Raw genomic sequence first — 25,547 nt, forward strand, 5'->3', positions numbered from 1 at the left:
ATTCAGGTAAATAGTACGAGGACAATGTGTACAAAACGGAGATAAACAGACGGCCTCGGCCAGCTGATCCTCCCTGTCACCCCAGGTAGTGTTCTCTCGGTGTTGTTCACCCCCAGGTAGTGTTCTCCCGGTGTTGTTCACCCCCAGGTAGTGTTCTCCCGGTGTTGTTCACCCCCAGGTAGTGTTCTCCCGGTGTTGTGTTCACCCCCAGGTAGTGTTCTCCCGGTGTTGTTCACCCCAGGTAGTGTTCTCCCGGTGTTGTTCACCCCTAGGTAGTGTTCTCCCGGTGTTGTTCACCCCCAGGTAGTGTTCTCCCGGTGTTGTTCACCCCCAGGTAGTGTTCTCCCGGTGTTGTTCACCCCCAGGTAGTGTTCTCCCGGTGTTGTTCACCCCCAGGTAGTGTTCTCTCGGTGTTGTTCACCCCCAGGTAGTGTTCTCCCAGTGTTGTTCACCCCTGGTAGTGTTCTCCCGGTGTTGTTCACCCCCAGGTAGTGTTCTCCCAGTGTTGTTCACCCCCAGGTAGTGTTCTCCCGGTGTTGTTCACCCCCAGGTAGTGTTCTCCCGGTGTTGTTCACCCCAGGTAGTGTTCTCCCGGTGTTGTTCACCCCTGGTAGTGTTCTCCCGGTGTTGTTCACCCCCAGGTAGTGTTCTCCCGGTGTTGTTCACCCCCAGGTAGTGTTCTCCCGGTGTTGTTCACCCCCAGGTAGTGTTCTCCCGGTGTTGTTCACCCCCAGGTAGTGTTCTCTCGGTGTTGTTCACCCCCAGGTAGTGTTCTCCCAGTGTTGTTCACCCCAGGTAGTGTTCTCCCGGTGTTGTTCACCCCCAGGTAGTGTTCTCCCGGTGTTGTTCACCCCCAGGTAGTGTTCTCCCGGTGTTGTTCACCCCAGGTAGTGTTCTCCCAGTGTTGTTCACCCCCAGGTAGTGTTCTCCCGGTGTTGTTCACCCCCAGGTAGTGTTCTCCCAGTGTTGTTCACCCCCAGGTAGTGTTCTCCCGGTGTTGTTCACCCCCAGGTAGTGTTCTCCCGGTGTTGTTCACCCCCAGGTAGTGTTCTCCCGGTGTTGTTCACCCCAGGTAGTGTTCTCCCAGTGTTGTTAACCCCCAGGTAGTGTTCTCCCGGTGTTGTTCACCCCCAGGTAGTGTTCTCTCGGTGTTGTTCACCCCCAGGTAGTGTTCTCCCAGTGTTGTTCACCCCCAGGTAGTGTTCTCTCGGTGTTGTTCACCCCAGGTAGTGTTCTCCCAGTGTTGTTCACCCCAGGTAGTGTTCTCCCGGTGTTGTTCACCCCCAGGTAGTGTTCTCCCGGTGTTGTTCACCCCCAGGTAGTGTTCTCCCGGTGTTGTTCACCCCCAGGTAGTGTTCTCCCGGTGTTGTTCACCCCCAGGTAGTGTTCTCCCGGTGTTGTTCACCCCCAGGTAGTGTTCTCCCGGTGTTGTTCACCCCCAGGTAGTGTTCTCTCGGTGTTGTTCACCCCCAGGTAGTGTTCTCCCAGTGTTGTTCACCCCAGGTAGTGTTCTCCCGGTGTTGTTCACCCCCAGGTAGTGTTCTCCCGGTGTTGTTCACCCCAGGTAGTGTTCTCCCGGTGTTGTTCACCCCCAGGTAGTGTTCTCCCGGTGTTGTGTTCACCCCCAGGTAGTGTTCTCCCAGTGTTGTGTTCACCCTGGGCAGTGTTCTCCCGGTGTTGTTCACCCCAGGTAGTGTTCTCCCGGTGTTGTTCACCCCTAGGTAGTGTTCTCCCGGTGTTGTTCACCCCCAGGTAGTGTTCTCCCGGTGTTGTTCACCCCCAGGTAGTGTTCTCCCGGTGTTGTTCACCCCCAGGTAGTGTTCTCCCGGTGTTGTTCACCCCCAGGTAGTGTTCTCTCGGTGTTGTTCACCCCCAGGTAGTGTTCTCCCGGTGTTGTTCACCCCTAGGTAGTGTTCTCCCGGTGTTGTTCACCCCCAGGTAGTGTTCTCCCAGTGTTGTTCACCCCCAGGTAGTGTTCTCCCGGTGTTGTTCACCCCCAGGTAGTGTTCTCCCGGTGTTGTTCACCCCAGGTAGTGTTCTCCCGGTGTTGTTCACCCCTGGTAGTGTTCTCCCGGTGTTGTTCACCCCCAGGTAGTGTTCTCCCGGTGTTGTTCACCCCAGGTAGTGTTCTCCCGGTGTTGTTCACCCCCAGGTAGTGTTCTCCCGGTGTTGTTCACCCCCAGGTAGTGTTCTCTCCGGTGTTGTTCACCCCCAGGTAGTGTTCTCCCAGGTGTTGTTCACCCCCAGGTAGTGTTCTCCCGGTGTTGTTCACCCCCAGGTAGTGTTCTCCCGGTGTTGTTCACCCCCAGGTAGTGTTCTCCCGGTGTTGTTCACCCCAGGTAGTGTTCTCCCGTGTTGTTCACCCCCAGGTAGTGTTCTCCCGGTGTTGTTCACCCCCAGGTAGTGTTCTCCCAGGTGTTGTTCACCCCCAGGTAGTGTTCTCCCGGTGTTGTTCACCCCCAGGTAGTGTTCTCCCGGTGTTGTTCACCCCCAGGTAGTGTTCTCCCGGTGTTGTTCACCCCAGGTAGTGTTCTCCCGGTGTTGTTCACCCCAGGTAGTGTTCTCCCGGTGTTGTTCACCCCCAGGTAGTGTTCTCCCGGTGTTGTTCACCCCAGGTAGTGTTCTCCCGGTGTTGTTCACCCCCAGGTAGTGTTCTCCCGGTGTTGTTCACCCCAGGTAGTGTTCTCCCGGTGTTGTTCACCCCCAGGTAGTGTTCTCCCGGTGTTGTTCACCCCCAGGTAGTGTTCTCCCGGTGTTGTTCACCCCCAGGTAGTGTTCTCCCGGTGTTGTTCACCCCCAGGTAGTGTTCTCCCGGTGTTGTTCACCCCCAGGTAGTGTTCTCCCGGTGTTGTTCACCCCCAGGTAGTGTTCTCCCGGTGTGTGTTCACCCCCAGGTAGTGTTCTCCCGGTGTTGTTCACCCCCAGGTAGTGTTCTCCCGGTGTTGTTCACCCCCAGGTAGTGTTCTCCCGGTGTTGTTCACCCCAGGTAGTGTTCTCCCGGTGTTGTTCACCCCCAGGTAGTGTTCTCCCGGTGTTGTTCACCCCCAGGTAGTGTTCTCCCGGTGTTGTGTTCACCCCCAGGTAGTGTTCTCCCAGGTGTTGTTCACCCCCAGGTAGTGTTCTCCCGGTGTTGTTCACCCCCAGGTAGTGTTCTCCCAGTGTTGTGTTCACCCCCAGGTAGTGTTCTCCCGGTGTTGTTCACCCCCAGGTAGTGTTCTCCCGTGTTGTTCACCCCCAGGTAGTGTTCTCCCGGTGTTGTTCACCCCCAGGTAGTGTTCTCCCGGTGTTGTTCACCCCCAGGTAGTGTTCTCCCGGTGTTGTTCACCCCCAGGTAGTGTTCTCCCGGTGTTGTTCACCCCCAGGTAGTGTTCTCCCGGTGTTGTTCACCCCCAGGTAGTGTTCTCCCAGGTGTTGTTCACCCCCAGGTAGTGTTCTCCCGGTGTTGTTCACCCCCAGGTAGTGTTCTCCCGGTGTTGTTCACCCCCAGGTAGTGTTCTCCCGGTGTTGTTCACCCCCAGGTAGTGTTCTCCCGGTGTTGTTCACCCCCAGGTAGTGTTCTCCCGGTGTTGTTCACCCCCAGGTAGTGTTCTCCCGGTGTTGTTCACCCCCAGGTAGTGTTCTCCCGGTGTTGTGTTCACCCCCAGGTAGTGTTCTCCCGGTGTTGTTCACCCCCAGGTAGTGTTCTCCCGGTGTTGTTCACCCCCAGGTAGTGTTCTCCCGGTGTTGTTCACCCCCAGGTAGTGTTCTCCCGGTGTTGTTCACCCCCAGGTAGTGTTCTCCCGGTGTTGTGTTCACCCCCAGGTAGTGTTCTCCCGGTGTTGTTCACCCCCAGGTAGTGTTCTCCCGGTGTTGTTCACCCCCAGGTAGTGTTCTCCCGGTGTTGTGTTCACCCCCAGGTAGTGTTCTCCCGGTGTTGTTCACCCCCAGGTAGTGTTCTCCCGGTGTTGTTCACCCCCAGGTAGTGTTCTCCCGGTGTTGTTCATCCCAGGTAGTGTTCTCCCGGTGTTGTTCACCCCCAGGTAGTGTTCTCCCGGTGTTGTGTTCACCCCTGGTAGTGTTCTCCCGGTGTTGTTCACCCCCAGGTAGTGTTCTCCCGGTGTTGTTCACCTCCAGGTAGTGTTCTCTCGGTGTTGTTCACCCCCAGGTAGTGTTCTCCCAGTGTTGTTCACCCCAGGTAGTGTTCTCCCGGTGTTGTGTTCACCCCTGGTAGTGTTCTCCCGGTGTTGTTCACCCCTGGTAGTGTTCTCCCGGTGTTGTTCACCCCAGGTAGTGTTCTCCCGGTGTTGTTCACCCCCAGGTAGTGTTCTCCCGGTGTTGTTCACCCCCAGGTAGTGTTCTCCCGGTGTTGTTCACCCCAGGTAGTGTTCTCCCGGTGTTGTTCACCCCCAGGTAGTGTTCTCCCGGTGTTGTTCACCCCCAGGTAGTGTTCTCCCGGTGTTGTTCACCCCAGGTAGTGTTCTCCCGGTGTTGTTCACCCCAGGTAGTGTTCTCCCAGTGTTGTTCACCCCAGGTAGTGTTCTCCCGGTGTTGTTCACCCCCAGGTAGTGTTCTCCCGGTGTTGTTCACCCCAGGTAGTGTTCTCCCAGTGTTGTTCACCCCCAGGTAGTGTTCTCCCGGTGTTGTTCACCCCCAGGTAGTGTTCTCCCGGTGTTGTTCACCCCAGGTAGTGTTCTCCCAGTGTTGTTCACCCCAGGTAGTGTTCTCCCGGTGTTGTTCACCCCAGGTAGTGATCTCCCTGTGTTGTTCACCCCCAGGTAGTGTTCTCCCGGTGTTGTTCACCCCCAGGTAGTGTTCTCCCGGTGTTGTTCACCCCCAGGTAGTGTTCTCCCGGTGTTGTGTTCACCCCCAGGTAGTGTTCTCCCGGTGTTGTTCACCCCAGGTAGTGTTCTCCCAGTGTTGTTCACCCCCAGGTAGTGTTCTCCCGGTGTTGTTCACCCCAGGTAGTGTTCTCCCGGTGTTGTTCACCCCCAGGTAGTGTTCTCCCGGTGTTGTTCACCCCCAGGTAGTGTTCTCCCGGTGTTGTGTTCACCCCCAGGTAGTGTTCTCCCGGTGTTGTGTTCACCCCAGGTAGTGTTCTCCCGGTGTTGTGTTCACCCCCAGGTAGTGTTCTCCCGGTGTTGTGTTCACCCCTGGTAGTGTTCTCCCGGTGTTGTGTTCACCCCTGGTAGTGTTCTCCCGGTGTTGTTCACCCCCAGGTAGTGTTCTCCCGGTGTTGTGTTCACCCCCAGGTAGTGTTCTCCCGGTGTTGTTCACCCCCAGGTAGTGTTCTCCCGGTGTTGTGTTCACCCCCAGGTAGTGTTCTCCCGGTGTTGTTCACCCCAGGTAGTGTTCTCCCAGTGTTGTTCACCCCCAGGTAGTGTTCTCCCGGTGTTGTGTTCACCCCCAGGTAGTGTTCTCCCGGTGTTGTGTTCACCCCAGGTAGTGTTCTCCCGGTGTTGTGTTCACCCCGAGTAGTGTTCTCCCGATGTTGTTCACCCCCAGGTAGTGTTCTCCCGGTGTTGTGTTCACCCCTGGTAGTGTTCTCCCGGTGTTGTGTTCACCCCCAGGTAGTGTTCTCCCGGTGTTGTTCACCCCCAGGTAGTGTTCTCCCGGTGTTGTGTTCACCCCTGGTAGTGTTCTCCCGGTGTTGTTCACCCCTGGTAGTGTTCTCCCGGTGTTGTGTTCACCCCTGGTAGTGTTCTCCCGGTGTTGTTCACTCCCAGGTAGTGTTCTCCCGGTGTTGTGTTCACCCCGGGTAGTGTTCTTCCTGTGTTGTGTTCACCCCGGGTAGTGTTCTCCCGGTGTTGCGTTCACCCCGGGCAGTGTTCTCCCGGTGTCGCGTTCACCCTGGGCAGTGTTCTCCCGGTGTTGTTCACCCCCAGGTAGTGTTCTCCCGGTGTTGTTCACCCCCAGGTAGTGTTCTCCCGGTGTTGTTCACCCCCAGGTAGTGTTCTCCCGGTGTTGTTCACCCCCAGGTAGTGTTCTCCCGGTGTTGTTCACCCCCAGGTAGTGTTCTCCCGGTGTTGTTCACCCCCAGGTAGTGTTCTCCCGGTGTTGTGTTCACCCCCAGGTAGTGTTCTCCCGGTGTTGTTCACCCTGGGCAGTGTTCTCCCTGTGTTGTGTTCACCCCGGGTAGTGTTCTCCCGGTGTCGCGTTCACCCCGGGCAGTGTTCTCCCGGTGTCGCGTTCACCCCGGGCAGTGTTCTCCCGGTGTCGCGTTTACCCCGGGCAGTGTTCTCCCGGTGTCGCGTTCACCCTGGGCAGTGTTCTCCCGGTGTCGCGTTCACCCTGGGCAGTGTTCTCCCGGTGTCGCGTTCACCCTGGGCAGTGTTCTCCCGGTGTCGCGTTCACCCTGGGCAGTGTTCTCCCGGTGTTGTTCACCCCCAGGTAGTGTTCTCCCGGTGTTGTTCACCCCCAGGTAGTGTTCTCCCGGTGTTGTTCACCCACAGGTAGTGTTCTCCCGGTGTTGTTCACCCCCAGGTAGTGTTCTCCCGGTGTTGTTCACCCCCAGGTAGTGTTCTCTCGGTGTTGTGTTCACCCCCAGGTAGTGTTCTCCCGGTGTTGTTCACCCTGGGCAGTGTTCTCCCTGTGTTGTGTTCACCCCGGGTAGTGTTCTCCCGGTGTCGCGTTCACCCCGGGCAGTGTTCTCCCGGTGTCGCGTTCACCCTGGGCAGTGTTCTCCCGGTGTCGCGTTCACCCCGGGCAGTGTTCTCCCGGTGTCGCGTTCACCCTGGGCAGTGTTCTCCCGGTGTCGCGTTCACCCTGGGCAGTGTTCTCCCGGTGTCGCGTTCACCCTGGGCAGTGTTCTGGTATTGTGCTCACCCCAGGTAGTGTTCACCCCAAGTTATGTTCACCCTGGGTCATGTTCACCCCCAAGTGCTAGTAGCGTATTTATTCTCTGTGGTTAGCGTCAGGAAGCCACCAGGGGCTGTCCCGGACACCCAGCATTGAATGTAATGGAAAAACCTTTTTCTTGACCATCCCTGGAGGGCTGTTCATCAGCCCCAGAACTGAACAAGGAAGACGGTTGCGTGCTGAAGCCAGGCCTCCGGGTGGCAACATTCAATATAATGAGTTTCGTGCTACTTTTGAATGTTTGTCTTGTTCTGTGTTAATCGAGTGTAGAGTTGTTTGGCGATTTCAAGACTTAGGACTTTGTTATTCTTCCATTTGTCTGTAAAATATCACTGACTGGATGTTAAGTGTTACATTCAACACTTGGTTATTTAAGTGTTATATTCAACACTTGGTTATTTAAGTGTTCCATTCAATGCTTAGTTATTTAAGTGTTATATTCAACACTTGGTTATTTAAGTGTTATATTCAACACTTGGTTATTTAAGTGTTCCATTCAATGCTTAGTTATTTAAGTGTTATATTCAACACTTGGTTATTTTAGTGTTTATTAAGATTACTGATGAGATACTATATTATAGTTATTAAGTTATATACTGTATGTATCATAATCATTACAGGATTACATAAGTTATAGTTCAGGCTCATTTACTATACAGTGTATATATATTTATATTCGCACGTTTTGCATTTCAGGTTATTTTTGGATGCTGGTGATATTGCACTAGCATGCAACAGCTGTGAAGAAATAGCACGGTGTGCTTTAGTAAACATTTTAGTAGACGGAAATGATATGATTTTATCACAAGCAATTCTGTAAATAGTGTGAGAGTCAGAGGGCTGATGGTGATGATGGCTGCAGTACGTCCACTTCTAGCCGATGGCTGTGGCACAGCTTACGTGACAAGAGCCCTTGCGTCAACATTTAATCCAGCTGTCAGTCCCAGCATGATTCTCTTCCACTCTAGTAGTGGAGGGACTAGAGAAGGTCATGTGACGTGTCGTCATTTGTGTAGTTCGTCAAAGCCACCAGAATTGCAGAGTGGAAGCTGCGCAGCTAATGATAAAGACAAACATAAAGAGTCAGAATCAACAGACAATCCTGTTATTACCAATGCCGACAGACTTCTCACTCGTATCCGGGAGAAGAAACCTCAAATTTACTCACTCAGACAGCAACTGTCAGAAAAATCTTCATCGATGATTAATAACATGAGGCAGACCAGCATGTCTAAATTCACTGGAGGAGCCGACACCAAAAAACCTGAAGACTGGAATGATATATTAAATCGTTGGTATCAGCAGTATCAAGATTTCATTGGTATTACCGATTTAAAAAATGCACAGGACAGAGTTACTGAGGTGAGTGAACAGAGAACAATACCAAACACTCTGATACTCCTCATGGGGTGAATCAGAAAACTATTTATATATTTATGAGTTGTAAATGCAATCGATCTCCTCAGTGTACAAGTACTATGTTTTATACCGGAGGAGTTAATGTGCTTCATTTTGTATGCTATGATCCAATGTACAAAATGATCTACGATGTACAAAATAAAGGGTACTGTACTATGAAAAGTAGCAGCTCACACATTGAGTGGATATATGTAGGTTGGTTAGGTGGGTGGTTTGGGTTCATGCATTTGAGTACCCTTTATTTTGTACATAGTGGTAAATCAAGAGCTGATTGAACACAACTTATTGCATTTTATTGGATCTTTTCTTGTCTTGTTTTCCATACCAGGGCTGCATACTCAAAAGGGGTCTCCCATAGGTTGCTCTGGGGCTGCATACTCAAAAGTGGATCTCCCATAAATTGCTCTGTTGAGGATTCCATACTGGGGCTGCATATTTAAGAGCGAGTCTCACATAGGTTAAACAGGTGGGGTTCCATACCAGAGCTGTATTCTAAAGAGCAGGTCTCACATAGGTTGCTCAGATGAAAGTTCCATACTGATCCTGTATACTCGAGAGTAGGTCTCGCGTAGGTTGCTCAGGTCTGGGTTCCATACCAGGGCTGCATACGCAAGAGTGGGTCTCTCATAATTGTGTATAGAACTCAGAACACATCTGTGTCCAAATTCCTGGAGGCTATTTGGTTATTCACCAGTTGGGTATAAGCTGCTTGTATTATACTGTACTGCTAATGAATGCCTCTGGTGTTTGATTTGGGGTAATATTAGCTCCCAGGTCTTCTTTTCTGATACAGGCATCTGCTTCCTCTTCATTTTATACTACTGGAAGAATTTTATTGATTCTACTTCTATTGACATTACACTTTGCTTTATTAAAGACCTGAAGTTACTTTTCAGACCATCTTTGGAGTGTGCATAGGCCACTCTTCAGTGTATCACAGTCCTCATGTTCTGATTCTTCTTATTAATTCATTTTGTTGAAGACAGGAAGCCTTTTTATATATATTACTGTATATATATTATATATATGCTGTAGACTTGTACTGTATTGAGGTCCCACTGAAGGTCGAACTAGTGACCCTCTCCAGGATGCAACTCCACAACAGCTGCTTAAGTCACAAGTACCTATTTACTTCCAGGTAGAGACATTATGTGAAATGACACATGCCCAACCATTTCTGACCTGCCCAGAAGTTTAATCCGGGATCCCTGATTGTGAATCGAGAATGAGACCAACTGTGCTATGAAACCCACTCTCCTTTATCTGGTTTTTACGTATACGTACTGTACTAAATGTGGTACCCAGTGGTGCCTGGGTTGATCCAGTACCCAGGTGTACCCCAAACACCTTACCCATCTTCCTGTATACACACCTTCCCTGTTTCATTTTGCACACTCCCTTCCACCTCCCAATTTTGCTATACTGTAACAATCTTCAATACCTACTGTCTTCACTGTAAACATCTTCACACCATCTAAATGCTCAACCACTTGGGCTGAATGGTAGAGCGATGGTCTCGCTTCATGCAGGTTGGCGTTCAATCCCCGACCGTCCTAGTGGTTGAGCACCGTTCTTTCACCTTGTCTCATCCTAAATCATTATCCAGATCCCTCCCCAGTGCTATATTGTCATAAAATGGCTTGGTGCTTTCTCCTGATAGTTTCCATCCCCCTTCCCTTCAGTATAATAATAATACACCATCTACATGTCCCACCACACACCCTCCCCATCTCTCCCCTACACACCCTCCCCATCTCTCACCTACACACCCTCCCCCATCTCTCACCTACACACCCTCTCCATCTTTCACCTACACACCCTCCCCCATCTCTCACCTACACACCCTCCCCCATCTCTCACCTACACACCCTCCTCCATCTCTCACCTACACACCCTCTCCATCTCTCACCTACACACCCTCTCCATCTCTCACCTACACACCCTCCCCCATCTCTCACCTACACACCCTCTCCATCTTTCACCTACACACCCTCCCCCATCTCTCACCTACACACCCTCCCCCATCTCTCACCTACACACCCTCCTCCATCTCTCACCTACACACCATCTCCATCTCTCACCTACACACCCTCTCCATCTCTCACCTACACACCCTCCCCCATCTCTCACCTACACACCCTCCCCATCTCTCACCTACACACCCTCCCCCATCTCTCACCTACACACCCTCCCCATCTTTCATCTACACACCCTCCCCATCTCCCCATTTTGCTATAACAATTTTCAATACCTACTGTCTTCACTGTAAACATCTTTACACCATCTACATGTCCCACCACACACCCTCCCCATCTCTCACCTACACACACCCTCCCATTACCCCTCACCATCCCCGTATTCCCCACTAACCCTTCCCATGTCTTCTCACGTCTTCCCACATATTCTATCGATCTCCTCCGTGCCCATATTCACCCTTCCCCCGTCTTCTCCCTCCCTGCCCACACTGGCTTTTTCCGCATCTCTTCCCTCCCTGAACACATATGGCCTTCCCCAGTCTGCTATCTCTCATTACACACACATACCTCAGTCTCCTTCCTCCTCCCTGTCAAAAGATTGCACGCAAAATTCAAATCTATCACCTGAACATGTTTTGAAAATAATTATCTGAATTCACTATTATTTAAACTAATGCTAAAGTCTACTGACTTAGAACTAACCATTTCACATCCACAGACATCATGATTGGGCTAACCCTTACCCCCCCCCCCCCTATGACACTATGACACTCCTGATAAAATAACTAAAAGTCCTGCAAAGTTTAATGAGGCTAGCCCTATTCATCTGGCCTCCAACCTCAAACAGACAGAAATGCAAACAGACACAGACATTGATGATCAAACTACATATCAGAAGATGAAGAAACAACGATGTTTCGATTCGTCCTCGACCATCATCAAGTCGTGTAATAACGTTCAAGTCATTATCAACACACAACTTGATAATGGTCCAAGACGAACCAAAGCGTCGTCGTTTCTTCTTCTGGTGTGTTGTTTGGTCATCAGATCTTCAGCCACATTATTGTGATTCATCTTCTGCAGACATAGACACTCTCTCTTATAGATTAGGAAAAGGATGTTGTTACATAAGTAACAACCCATATTAGGCACGGTAATTATGAAGAGAAAGCACTATGTAAGTATGACAATACAGTATAACACTTGTAAGGCTATGCATTTGGATCGTCGGGGATTGAACCCTGACCATGTTGAAAGTAAGGATGCCACTCTACCGATCAAGCAAAGTTGTTGGGTTCGTCAGTCCTTGAAGTAATGTAGTTCACTAGTTGCCTTTCTCCACTGTGGTTAGACAAGATTACCATTATGTATAAGATTATGTTTTATGTACAGTAGTTAATGCCTTTGAATCCATATTTAAATATGTACAGTAATCCATCTCACCTTTGGGAGTCTATTTTTTAAAACGTTTGAGCCATCATCTTGTACATAAAGCTCATTGACTTCAGATTGTTGGATGAATAAATTATTCTGAAATCTCAAATATTGTGAATTTCATTACTCACATTTAGTGGTTATTAATTGACCTGTTGTTGACAGCTGTCTGAGGTATTGCATGAGGTGCAGAGCAAACGCCGGGAGCTGCAAGCAGAAATTGAGGACATCCAAGATAAACTCGTTGTCAACCATGAACGTATCACAAAGACTGAGCAGTATTCCCAGGAGCATTTTACTTTATTTGACCAGGTTAGTATAGCTTGATAAGGAAACTATATAATTTTATTTGTATTAATATAAGTAAACTTTCAATTTGGTATTTCTTTATTATATTGTATCCAGATATAGTGAAGAAAGGAAAATACTGTAACCGTTTCGGTCCATCCTGGATCCTTATCATGTAGTATCTGGAATGATACTACATGAATAGAGTGAAATATTGTAACTTTCCTTTCTGTTTATATGCGTGGGTTGGGCTATTAATTCAGCCATGCTATTGTAGCTAATTCTCTACATTGTATCCATTATGTCCTATTCATTTATTATGTATTGCAGTACAGTATTTGAAAACTTTTGATCGCCAAAATTGTATGGTAATTTCTTGTTTTTATTTATGTATCTTTTACTGTACAATACTTATATTGGCCTCATTATCTTACATCATCTGATATGTTTCCATGAATATTTGTGGTGCTTCAAGTTCAAGTGAGTTAACTTGTATTGCAAGTCATTCATAATCCAAATCTTTAATGGTCATGAGTAATATTCTTTAACCATTTAGAGCTCATTGCTAATCTACCCTATACAGTAATAGTGGTATGTATTTTAATACACTAAAAGGTGTGTAGTTTTGTATTTGGAATAGAAAGATGGTGATTTAAATTATTTTAATTCCCATTGTCTGAGACAGGAATCCTGTACAATACTTATGATTATCGAGGCCCAGTTAATGACCCTCCCTAGGATGCAATCCACAACAATTGCCTAACTCCGGGGTACCATACTTATTTACTACTAGATGAGCAGTGGCATCAGATGAAAGGAAACTTGCTTAACCGTGTCTGTCCTGCCTGAGGATTGAACTCGGGGCTCTTGATTGTAAATTTTCTTAGAAAGGCAGAGCTTGTTGTATTCCATACTTTTCGTGATTCTCAGGTTATGTGCTTGTCCATATAAAATGTAAGAGTAATTGTTAACAAAATATTTGTTTATGAACCCCAGGCCCGTGAAATGAATGCCCGGCTGAAAACTTTGCGAACAGAGTTTGTTGTGTGTGAAAGGCACGAGAGGGACACCTTCACTCAAATGTCTGCCGCTATACGTGACTGTCACGAGCGAGAACGTATGCAAGCAGAGCAGAGCAAGTATTGGTAAGACAAACTCATGACCATTATATTTATAAATTCAATGCAATATAGGGCAATATTTTTTTCTATACAAATCATCAAAAATAATAAGATTAATATAAATGTCTAGAAATAATTGTTTACTAACAATGTGATCTTGCACATGTCTTAAACATTATACAGTATTTTAATTAAGAAGATCCTGGATCTTCCTGCATTCAGTATGTTTATGATAGTTTCTGCAATCAGAATTTTAGCTTACTGAAGTTTTGTGATTTTTTTTTTAGATTATTATTAAATGTTCCTTGTTAAGTTTTCTTTGGTACAGTACTGCATTAGTTAGTGAGACTGGTCTACAGTTTAATGTTCCTTCCATCTACCATTTTTAAATACTGTATATAACAAATTTGTTTTGTCAGTGATAGGAAGTGTGTGTGTCATATTAGGCCCATACATTAGGCCTGTATCGAGGACCCCACAAGGTTGAACTATTAATTATTCCCAGGCTACAACCCCACAACAGTTGCCTAACTCGTAGGTGCCTGTTTACGGCTAGGTGAACAGAAAAATTAGGTGAAAGGAAATGTTCCCAGCCAATTCTGTTTCACCTGGGAATCGAAACTAGGATCCTACCGAGACTAGAGCCAAAACCTGACCCTCCTCACAGAGGCTCAGAGAGTGAGTCACAATTTGTCACCATACTGGGAAAGCACACGTAAAGCCAATGAAGCTTTACAGACAACTGGAGAGTTAACAAAGACAGAAGCCTCAAAACCATCAAACAACTCTGCAAAATTAGGGCAGACCTTGTAGTACTGACTACCACCTCCAGGAGGTTTAGCTTCTACACACAACCATCTTTCCTGAACCAGAAAAATCCCAGAGAGGATTTATTGGGCACTAATCCTTAGCTGTAGTTCTGTTCACCCTTCAGTGAACGGGTACCTGGTTGTAAACAATTTGGCGGGTCGTATTCCAGGGAAAATTAGGATTAAGTACTTGCCCAAAATGCTATGCATGCTAGTGGCTGTACAAAAATGTAAGAACTCCTGTATATATATAAATAAGTCCTTAATCCTATGTTCCCCGGAATACAACCCAGCAAAATCGTTTAACAACCTGGTTAACTATCATCTTACATTGATGTTCACTGGACGGTAGTGTTCTGGGTCTTTCAGATGTGACAAACCCCTCTGCGTCAAGCTGTGTGCTGGCTGTCCTTTGGAAGTATTCCTGTGGGGGCCATTAGCTTTGTACTTTGTTCTATATTTTAGTTTTCTGGAGAAGCCCTTTGTGGCTTCCTGAAGCTATCTTCCCGAGACTGCTTGATGCTAAAAGGTCGTGTATAGTTCTGTTTGGCCTGCCAGGGACCAGTGCCAGAACCTGGCCCCTCATAAGAGGCACAGGGAGCAGGTGACAATCTGCCACCTTGCCAGAAAAAGACTCCAGACAGTCAACACCGGCAACTGGAGGGTTCACAGAAAATTAAGCCTCAAAAACTGCCAAATGATTACTGCAAATGAGTCACATGGAACAAGGGATTCACTCAAATGAGCTCAAAATTTGTTAGTATTGATTGCCACTACCAGATGGCTCACTGGTTGTCTGTCTCAATAAGAATCTGTCTAAAGACACTTGTTGTTCCCTACACTTGTCTGTAGTGAGACATCACATTGTCATTAAAAAGGTTAATCCAACAGTCTGTTACAGTTTTATCTGGGAGAGTTTTTTTCAGCAAAACTTTGCAGTTCTTCTCATTATATATATCACGCCATGAGGACCCATGGCATGATATATAATAATAGCTTTTCTGTTCAGAAATAAAAAAGCAGAAAAACAATTAAATTCTTTACAAAGAATTCAAGCACGGTCGTCACTAGGTAGGATACACTGGTAAACTGGGTGTGCTTCACCCTGCTCCCAGCAGAACCCATGCACCTGACCCATACGAGTATCAACAAATGAGTCATATTTTGGTCCATACATCATACACCGGGGCAAATTTTGTGATGAAATTGATTTCGTACACAGAAAAATTTGTACTCTGGGGCATTCTTAGATCAAGGTTCCACTGTACATCTCATTTTAAGGAATTGGTTGAATTCTATTAAAAATGTGACAATGTATTAGGTGAGAGGATGGATTGATAACAGCTTGAATGAAAGATTCAATTCTATTATTCATGTAACAGTATAACATACAGTATACTGTACTTTGTGATTTTCTGTCCCTTTTAAGACTATGTAACACTTGTTAATTTTAGTTTATATAGACATATGATGTTTATTTGTTCAAAGGTCCATCATTGCATCAGTGATATCAGCAGCATTGGCATCGCTCATCACCTCCGTCAACAATTGGGTCAGGATTCGAGAAATTAAGGATCACGTGTCGGGCAACGGCCAGAATCTATTGGATGGCTTCCAGCAGATGCACAAGGATGTACTGGGCACTATCACAACGTCATTGACCAGTCCCACTCGTTTGCAACCTGAGCTAGTCATGTTGGCAGACAATGCTGAGGCTCAATTTTCATCAAAAGCTACACAACAAACTGAAAATTCATCTGTGCAATCCAACATAGGCATTTGTGAGAGCTCTGACAGGCTTGTGCCAGCAAATGTAACTAAGGATGATGTAACAAAGTTAACTGCAGATATGAGGCATACTGTATTACAGCACATAAATGAAACCTTTGTCAAAGAGAAGGAGTTACTTATCGAACAATTGAATAAAGAGCTTAATATCATCATTAGTAGCATAGTGTCAGAAGGAAGTAAAGCTCAGGGTGAAATAGCATCTATGGTAAAGAAGTCTTTGTTAGAAGCTGGAGCTGCACAGCATGTTGAGCATCAAGAAGCAGCTGTAGTTGTAAAGAACTATAGTTACGGCCGTATTGCCACGGCAATGGCTGTTGGGGCGGGTATTGGCACACTAGCGACAGCGTTTGTGTTTAAAGCACTCGGTGGTTCAGGTCTATGATGCTCTAATACTTATGCACATTCTTTACAAGCTGTATGAACATTTTTATTATATTTCCTAGTATTTATTGATGCTTAGATTTTTTGTATTTATTTTAGATGTAATTGCAGATGTAAGTGATCATATTGCTTGTACTACAAATGATAAACCTTGTTAAGGATTTAAAATAAAACTTGTTAGTTTTTACCAACTAGACAGAGCTATAAAGTTTGTATTCAACACTTTGACAGATCAGGAGATTGCAATTTTGTCAACAAATGCCAGTGTGTTTACATCTCTCTCTGTCCTCAGTGAATCCACCTCCTGAATGATATACAACATTATACAGGAACTCTTGGATACTCATTAACACAGCATTATATATCCCTTCTGCTTTAGTGCTGTATTTTACTGATTACTTACTGTCATCTCATTATTAAATTTACCAAGCACTCAATTACTCTCATCTTGTAATTACATGTAGGTAATTACCATACACAGTATGCAAAATTAACGTAATAAATACAAAATCTTCCTGAAAAATGTGGATGTTTTATCTCATTAATAAATTAATGTGATTCTTCAAACCATGAAGTAATAGAATGTACTCATGCTTTAGAGCAGTGGTTCCCAACCTTTTTTGGACTCGTGGCCCTATTTTCTAATACTCTTTATACCTGTGACCCCCTGCCACACTTTATACCTGTGACCCCCTGGCACACTTTATACCTGTGACCCCCTGGCACACTTTCATAATTTAAAAAATTAAAGAATGAATTTAGGAACAATAACATCATTGTTTTAGACACTTTGGGAATTTAAGAGCTGTGACCCTAAGAAAACATTTTGTGACCTTGGGGGTCATGAGCCACTGGTTAGGTACTATTGCACTAGAGAAATGTAGCAGGAGTCCTGGTGAAGAATGCTGGTTTGGTCGTTCATCATTCAGGAACCACTGTTGGGGGCCTGACAGCTGAATGAACAGCACTTTGGATTCGTAGTCCTGAAGTTCCAGGTTCGATCCCCGGTGGTGGCGGAAACAAATGGGCAGAGTTTCTTCCACCCTGATGCTCCTGTTCACCTAGCAGTAAATAGGTACCTGGGAGTTAGACAGCTGCTACAGGCTGCTTTCCAGGGGTGTGTAACAAAAAGAAGGCCTGATCGAGGACCGGGCCGTGGGGACACCAAGACCCGAAATCATCTCAAGAAGAGAAGATCATGTGGGGAAACAGGGAAAATGTGAAGATAAGAGGTCAGGTTAAGCAATCTGAATCCATGGAAGTTCATCTTAGTAACCCAACCCCACGTACATGAAAAGAATGTAAATGTGACATGCTTGGACTGTCCTAGTCCCTTATAAAGTGTCAAGAAAGAGTGGTAGTGAGTCAATATAAGGTAAGGGGAAAGAAGAGGTGAGAAGTAAAGCATGAACACGAGTTAATGGACCAAAATGGAGTCTCTTTTTCCTTATGTGTGGGTTGGGCTTGCATGGCTTCAGATTTCATTACTGTAGGTCGAGTTACTAATTTTCAGCCACTTTAGTGTGATTATTCTCTTTATGACCATCTTGCAAGGCATAGCAGGAGAATTACCTCCTGCTAATGAGGTAATTGAAGACAGTTGCTCTACTAACAGCCAGCTAAGATGTACTAATTAACAACTGCATGCTTAATATATTGGCTGCAGGCAATAGCATATAGCCTTATGGGCTTTATTTTGATTATTACTCTATATGCTGGTGTGCAGTTGGGATAGGTTGGGGAGGTGTCATTTGTTGGTAAGAACTGCGAGTAGTAGTCCAGCTGATGAATGGTTCTTGGGCCTACTTCCGCTCTCTCTTGTATATACTTCCATGCTCTTGTGAGCACTTCCGTTCTCATGTACATCTCCATTCTTAAATGTGCACATTTGTTATCTCAAGTTATATTATTCATACTAAAACTGTCTTCATGGTGTTGTTTTTTATACAAGATTTACAGCATTTTGTTACAGCCTGGGCTTAGCACTTTATTTTGATAATTACTTAGTTGCAGCTTAGTATTTCCATTTTGGCCATTCATTCTCCTATCTATATTGTGTTCTTCAAACTGTTTGGGAGAATAGGTGCAAACATGACCTTAATTAATATGTATTCTCAGCTTAGAAAATCATTTACAAAAAATAAATACTGTATTTTCCAGTAAAATAGAAAACAATGCAAATGCTTGACAGAACTTATAAGCACTGAAGATCCTCCCTAATTACCAGAGCCTTAAATATGTAATGAAAATTTCCTAAAACAGCAGGTACTTGAGGTATTTTGTATTGTGGATGAATGAGACTGTGATGTAAAGTCACTCTTTATGTAAAGTATAAAGCTTAGAAGGAGACTCCATATGCTGAGTAATTTCCAAATGTAAAGTATTTAGTATGTAAAGTATAAAGTATTGTCACGTAAGCCCTGTGTGGTTCCTGAGTAAATGAATACTCGAGTGCATTTTTCACGATAAAGTGTATGGAAGTAATTTTCATTCACAATTGCGTGAGTAAAATTTTCGAGCCAGTTTACTGTCATCTGTGCACTGGTAGGCAATATTCGTCAAATGTAAACAGCCATGTTGTGTTTTTCGCATGCAGTAGTTTCAAAATGCACACAAAATTTAGTAACAGGCACAAGAAAATAATACTTACATCTCCAGCAATTCTTATAGTATTCTTTAAGGTCAGTCTTCCATTTTATGGATCTACTTTATCAACCTTGAAGACTTTTATAAATGTAATTTAAATACTCAGTAACTTTTTTGTAAGAGTGCTACATAGTCATCCTGGCCTAGCACTTTTTGACAATTTCATCCTTTTTGTACATTAAATGGACATTTAAAAATAAGATGAAGGCTAGTTGTACACCTTCACAATCATATCATATTTATAGATTTCTGGTTCCTATTATTTCAGTGAGAGGCAGCTAATTTTTCATAAACATGCTGTTTAGTTGAAACTTACCATTTATGTATGTGAATGTTATTTGGTTTTCAGTTTTTTGTGAATAGTCTCAGTTTTGATGAATGGCAGCCATACCTTTACAAGCCAAGGTCACATCACAACATTCCTACGTGCCATCGTGCTCCAACTTCTCTGTCGGAACTTAAAAGAAGTCTCGGGAAATAGCAGTGTCATTGTAGATTTGATCCAGATGAACTGAAGTATGAGGGACTTCATATCCAGTAGACAGAGTTAACCTTTAAACAGCTCAGCTAATGAAAAGTCCTACATTGTGGTTTGCATGACAAAAATAGTTCACAAAATTTTCATTTGACAATTCACAAGATAATGGCAGATTGTGGTTAGAGACATTTAAGGGTTAATGAGTTAATGGTTTATTTGTGTTGTAGCAACAAAGAAAATTTTACAACAGTTGTAGTAATGTATTTGATATAACAAGAATTCCATTTTGGATCAAATTTGATGACTTTAAACTTTTTCTACAAGGAAGCTAGAATATCCATGTAATATTTGTCATTGTCTAGTGCACTAGAAAGTGAATGATAGCTCTAATGAAATTTGATGGGATGCTTTGATTTACAGCTGCCTTATTCACTTTTGTAATGTGTAATGGGCAAGTTTGTGTAATGAGCATTTTATATCTTATTCTATCAGATATCTTAACAAAATTAACAGCAGTTGTTCATGTATTTTTTAAACAAATAATATCATTCCAGTAATAAATGTCATTAGTGATTACTATAAAATTAATGTGTGTTGGACATTGTTGAAGTCTGAGAATTGAATGTATTCCTGTATTATTGTATGTCATATGAATACTGTATGATTAGGTTAGTAAGGGGGTCAATAGATAGCCATGTAGATGCTTCTGTTGCTTATAGAATGTAAAAGACATTTAGGTCAGTAGTTGAGCTGTGTCCTGTGTGTTATTGCAACATGGTAAATGTAAACACATGGCCAAAAGGAATACAAGTATTTAGCAATTTAATTTATAGTAAGTTAATCCCTGAATTGTCCCATTTCCCACACAGAACGAGACATTGGGTACATTACAACTAATGTTTAGTGGTAAATAGGTACTAGGAAGTTTAGCAAGTGATGTGTGTTGCATCCTGGGAAACTGCCAGTCACTGGTCTAGGAAGACTTTGACAAGTCCAGGCTTCTTGTCCCTGGCAATGGCTGACCTAAACAGTGTTGCATAAAATGTGTTGTTATAACTGATAGAAAGTTTAGCTCAAAATTATGGTTTGTACTGTATTAAGTTTTGGAGTTCTGTAGGAATCTTTTTGGTCCATGTATGAGAAAATTCTTGCATAGCTTGTGCACAACGACAGAGAACTTAGTGTCATTCCTACTGACAGTACACAAAGTTGTGGGCTCATATTTGTTTAATTTCAATGTACTCTAGTTTGGTATTAATTGGACATAATTGCTTCAACAATTATATACCTCATGCATATCTTCAAAGTTAATGTTAAGTGAGCTGATAGTACATTGAAAGTTCTCATTCAGGATGGCCTCTATTTATAATGTAAACATTGAATATTTCAAAAACAAAGTGCATTTACAACAACTTCTTTTATTTTCCAGCTATGTAAACACCAAGTAGCTTTTTGAGAGAGGAGGAAATCAATTTGTTTTGGGTTTTGGTATATATGTGCACTGTTAAGACTTTTTATAGAAATACTGCTGACAAGTTAGTTTCATCCTTGCTAGAGAAACAAATTTCGGTGGTGAAATGTAATATGCAATCCAGAACACTTATTGGGTATAAAGCTTAAGTATTTGTACTGCATTATATATTGATTTTCTTAGGATTTTAATAACAAAAAGCCGACACTGAATGTAACGATATACCGATTACTGGGTGAGCCCTGGTGACTCTCTGAAGCTAATATCATTGATAGTGAACCAAAGTTCTACTAGGTCGCATTATCTGTGGAGTTTTATAAGCCTACAAGGGACCAGAGCCAGAACCTGGCCTCCTGACAAGGGCACAGGGAGCGGTGGCATTTATTTCTTCATGCCACCACTGGGGAAGCAACCAGAAAGTCAGCAAGACAAAACGGACCACTGCTGGCTTCAATAGAGACCGTTATCTCTAAAACTGCTAAAAGAATTCCACCGAACTATGTAAACAAATGATCGAAATCTCTCCAAGTTAATGCAAGCTCGTTTACCGCACCTCCCCCACTCATTTGAGGGGAGAAGAGAGGTAGCTCATAGTCACTGGCTATTATGTTCTATGGTAGATGTAACCACAGTTAAACTTTCAGTTCTGTGGTAGATGTAACCAACCCTCCTCCCCCCCCCCCCACAACCTGGAGGGAGGGAGCCATTAATGCTGTAGCCATTACAACCTTTTTACGCATGAAATATAATAGAGTATAAACATTGCTCTCAACTGAAAATGTTAAAACTTGATACTCAAACACTGGTGCATAATTCAATATGCGGTATTAAAATAATGAACCAATTATTATGAATCTGGTGGATATACCTGACCTTTGCAGCATAAAAATAAATACAATACCTGTACCATAACTGGCATAACTGGCCGACCCCTCACAGTGTTCAAGAGAGAACTGGATAAGCACCTCCAAAGGATACCTGATCAACCAGGCTGTGACTCATACGTCAGGCTGCGAGCAGCCGCGTCCAACAGCCTGGTAGATCAGTCCGGCAACCAGGAGGCCTGGTCGACGACCGGGCCGCAGGGACGCTAAGCCCCGGAAGCACCTCAAGGTAACCTCAAGGTAAGGTACCCATTTTTTATAACAAAAAATGAAATTCTTTATATTTCATTTTGTTTTCAAACCTCTAACCTTAATACTGTAATGAATAATCAACACCACAAAATGAGCATGAAGGTGTACAGAATTTGTGGATCAAATCAATAACGAAGGTTTATTGTATAAAATCTTCTTCAGTGATGAGGCGACTTTACCGCACGTGTGGAAGGTCACCTAAGCTATGAGTAACTCTCAAACACTTTATAAACTCTTGCTTGTAACATATTGATGAAAATGTGTTATCTTAAGGCACTAATAATCACATGAATGTAGTATAAAATATAAATATTGTAAACAAAATATTTAGAAAACAAAAAAACTTAAAACATTTTGCTAACACTGCCAACCTTCTACTTTTTATTTTATATATACTGTCTACTAATGACCAAACCACACACCAGAAGATGAAGAAACGACAATGTTTCTTTATCTTTATCAGCATATCATTGTGGTTTGGTCATCATATCTTCAGGCACATTATTGTGACTCATCATCTGCATACTGTCTACTCTTGTTTATCTGGATTATATAAAGCCCACTTCTCACCAGATTCATCCAGATATCTAGGTAAGTATGAATTCTTACCGGGAAAGTCCAAAAAAATCATCTGCATCCCTCCTGGCTGTGAGAGCTTCAGTACTGCTGGAGCGACCACAGTTGGCTTATGCAGCAAGAGCTCATAGCACAGCTGTGCAGTTCTCTGAACCCTGCAGTGGTCTGCCGACTTTCCCGGTGAGGTGGCAGTGTGTCACCTGCTCTCTGTGCCTCTGTGAGGGTAGGCCAGAGTCTGACTCTGGTCCTTGGTAAGCCAAACTCATCCCCACAGCTGATACACTCTATAATACAGTTCTTGGGCCACCTTATTCAAATACATATTACAGTAAGAGACAACATAGAAAACTGCATAGATCAAGCAAGTCCCAGCAGTAGTGTCTCGCTTGCAAGTGACATTATCCATGAAACCTTTTGCAACTCGAACATAGTAACCAAACCAAAAAACCAGGTAACCAAAAATTGGTTATAAAAAAATAAACTTGGATCTCTGGGGTACAATATCATAGTAAATGAAAGACTAGCCCTGCATGTTTTTATAACACTGCACATGTAATTTCTCCAAGTAGTAGAAATTAATAGCAAGAATGTTTTATGCATATCAAGAACTGCACAATGAAAATCATAATAACGTGATGAATCTATGAAGAAATATTTAGGCTATACGAAAGAAGGTAACCCGCATCCCTGATCACCTCGGGCACGTCGGTGGTGTGTGTGGCCGAGGTGATTAAGGGGAGGGGGGGGGGGGATGGGTTCAATTCTATCGTACAGCCTCAATATTTATTCACAATAAAAAATTTTAAACTATATATCACAGTACAGTAAACATTAGTGAAAATTCAAGTACAGTACACTTGAAGCATGCATTTTCCTATTTCTTAAATTTACAATTATTACACAGTAGAAAACGTAGATAAAAATAGTCTATTCCTTCGTAGCTTCATAAATACAATATAATTACAAGAAATACTCTATTAGAGCTTTCACTATTGCAGTTTCCTTTTACGATTACACAAACTACAAGAAAGAAATTGATTTGTTAATCCTTTTCTGTAATATACTGTATACAATTTAATACACATTTTCAGCCTACACTAATAAGCAGTCATCGAGCAGTGCATTATATTTAATAATAATTAAACCAGATTTTTAATGGTATACTGTATTCTGTTTGTCAGTTTGTGAAAGACGTAAAGATAAAATGTACAACAGTTTTACTGTGTCTGGACATGTGCTTCAGAGATGTAACTACTCAGTTTTAAGATAAAAAACCTTCCTCACTTTACTGATTGTTGGTGAAATATGTCTATAGTTGTTTGGTGACACTGACGGAAGTGGTAATCTGACCAACCGAGGGAGAAGCGACCCTCAGCCTTCTTGAAATAGTCTAGGCCTCTGCCTATCTTGATGATCCATCCACTGTCAAACCTGCAGATCAGAAAATAAAACTATAAGAATAACAAAAAATTCAAAAGACGTATTTTCCCAGCCAAGGCATCTCCACTTAATCCTTAAAAAGACTCGGCTAATTTAAAGCCCTACATCATGCTGTACATGGCAAAAAATAGTTCACAAACCTAATTAACAAAAAGCCAGCACAGAATATAATGCCATGCCTCTTTCTGGATGATTCCCAGTGGCTCCCTGAAGCTATCTCGATGAGATTGTTCCATGCAAATGAGTCACATCACATGCGGGAGTTCTGTTTGTCCTACCGGGGACCAGAGCCAAAACCTGACCCCACCTCACACAGGCACAGAGATTGAGTGACAATTTACCACCACACCAGCAAAGCATCCAGAAAGTTGGAGAAGTTTTAAAGATAGCTAGAGGGGTTACCAAAGACCTAAGCCTCATAACTTGTCAAACAATTCCACAAATGATTCCCAAAGAACATTCAAAATTAGCACGAAACTCTTAGTACTGAATTCCACTACCAAATGGCCTGGCTTCTGCATGCAGCCATTTTCCTTGTTCAGTTCTGGAGCTGGGGCTAGATTCATGAAGCAGTTACACAAGCACTTACGAACCTGTACATCTTTTCTCACACTTTGGCGGCTTTGTTGACAATTATTAACCAGTTAATGAGCTTCAAAGCACCAGGAGGCTGTTTATAACAATAAACTGTTTATAACAGTTTGTTATAAATTGTTATAACAGTTATTTATATAACAGGCTGTTTATAACAACAGTTAATTGGAAAGTTTTCATGCTTGTAAACTGTTTAATAAATGTATCCAAAGCCATCAAAGATTGAGGAAAGATGTACACATTCGTAAGTGCTTGTGTAACTGCTTCGTGAATCTGGCCCCTGGTGAACAGCTCAACGTTGAACCGATCAAAATCGATCGGTTCATCGCTACGGTAACCTGGTAGGGAGGGAGGGAGTCAGGGAGCCACTGGGGCTCATCTAAAAAGAGGTATTTCATTATATTTAACACTAGGTCTCTGAGGGAGCCTCACCAGTAGCTCCCTAAAGCTAACAAGCCACAGAGAACAAAAAGGGGACTACCAAGGAAGAGGAGAGGTGGAATGCACTAGGATGAAGAAGATAATCCAGGCAGGAAACAGCCTAAAGCAATATACAACCAACTGGGACTATGAACATTAACCAACTACTGGGCCACCAGAACCCTGTTAAAATGCCTAAGCCCCAGAGCTTCAATATCAGCCCAGGACACATCGGAGAAGACTGCGGCCAATACAACATATTTGTAAACATCATGAGCCTGATGGTACATTGCAGACTGGCTATATTTAATGATACTGCAGATAACCTGGGAAATATGAGCCTTAGAACAGGGGGAACCAATGAAATAGTCAACCTACAATGCATCCACCAAGGCAGAATGGTGACCTGCAGGTAGCAGCAAAGAGCCACCACCAAACACAACAGGTGATGCACCAACCTGTGGACCACTGGATGCAACAGACAATGCACCACCCTCAGAGTGAATCACTGGACACAATAGATGATGCACCACCCCACAGTGGATCACCAGACACAATAGATCATGCACCACCCCACAGTGGATCACTGGACACAATAGATGATGCACCACCCCACAGTGGATCACTGGACACAATAGATGATGCACCACCCCACAGTGGATCACTGGACACAATAGATGATGCACCACCCCACAGTGGATCACTGGACACAATAGATGATGCACCACCCCAC

At 44.2% G+C, this 25,547-nt stretch overlaps 2 protein-coding genes across 3 annotated transcripts in view; one reads left to right on the forward strand and one right to left on the reverse strand.

Annotated features, from left to right (window-relative positions):
• LOC123754505 (uncharacterized) lies at positions 1-20,589 on the forward strand. Its single transcript, XM_045736958.2, has 5 exons — positions 1-85; positions 7,531-8,196; positions 11,829-11,975; positions 12,948-13,096; positions 15,370-20,589. Exons 2-5 carry the CDS (start codon positions 7,678-7,680, stop codon positions 16,052-16,054), a joined length of 1,500 nt encoding a protein of 499 aa, XP_045592914.1. The 5' UTR covers positions 1-85; positions 7,531-7,677; the 3' UTR covers positions 16,055-20,589.
• LOC123754506 (MIT domain-containing protein 1) overlaps positions 19,374-25,547 on the reverse strand; it is a 21,237-nt gene continuing 15,063 nt past the window's right edge. For both annotated transcript variants that reach the window (XM_045736959.2, XM_045736960.2), the window contains exon 7: positions 19,374-23,791. In XM_045736959.2, the coding sequence (XP_045592915.1) occupies positions 23,641-23,791 (151 nt within the window). In that variant the 3' untranslated portion in view covers positions 19,374-23,640. The remainder of the gene's footprint in view (positions 23,792-25,547) is intronic.

Source organism: Procambarus clarkii, chromosome 18, assembly GCF_040958095.1.
Source record: "Procambarus clarkii isolate CNS0578487 chromosome 18, FALCON_Pclarkii_2.0, whole genome shotgun sequence".
In the NCBI taxonomy this organism is placed as follows: domain Eukaryota; kingdom Metazoa; phylum Arthropoda; class Malacostraca; order Decapoda; family Cambaridae; genus Procambarus; species Procambarus clarkii.

Excerpts from the sequence above, each read along its gene's own strand:
- LOC123754505 (XM_045736958.2), top strand. The coding sequence starts at position 7,678 with ATGGTGATGATGGCTGCAGTACGTCCACTTCTAGCCGATGGCTGTGGC. Across the intron at positions 11,976-12,947 it reads ATTTTACTTTATTTGACCAG|GCCCGTGAAATGAATGCCCG; the intron begins GTTAGTATAGCT and ends TATGAACCCCAG. Across the intron at positions 13,097-15,369 it reads GCAGAGCAGAGCAAGTATTG|GTCCATCATTGCATCAGTGA; the intron begins GTAAGACAAACT and ends ATTTGTTCAAAG.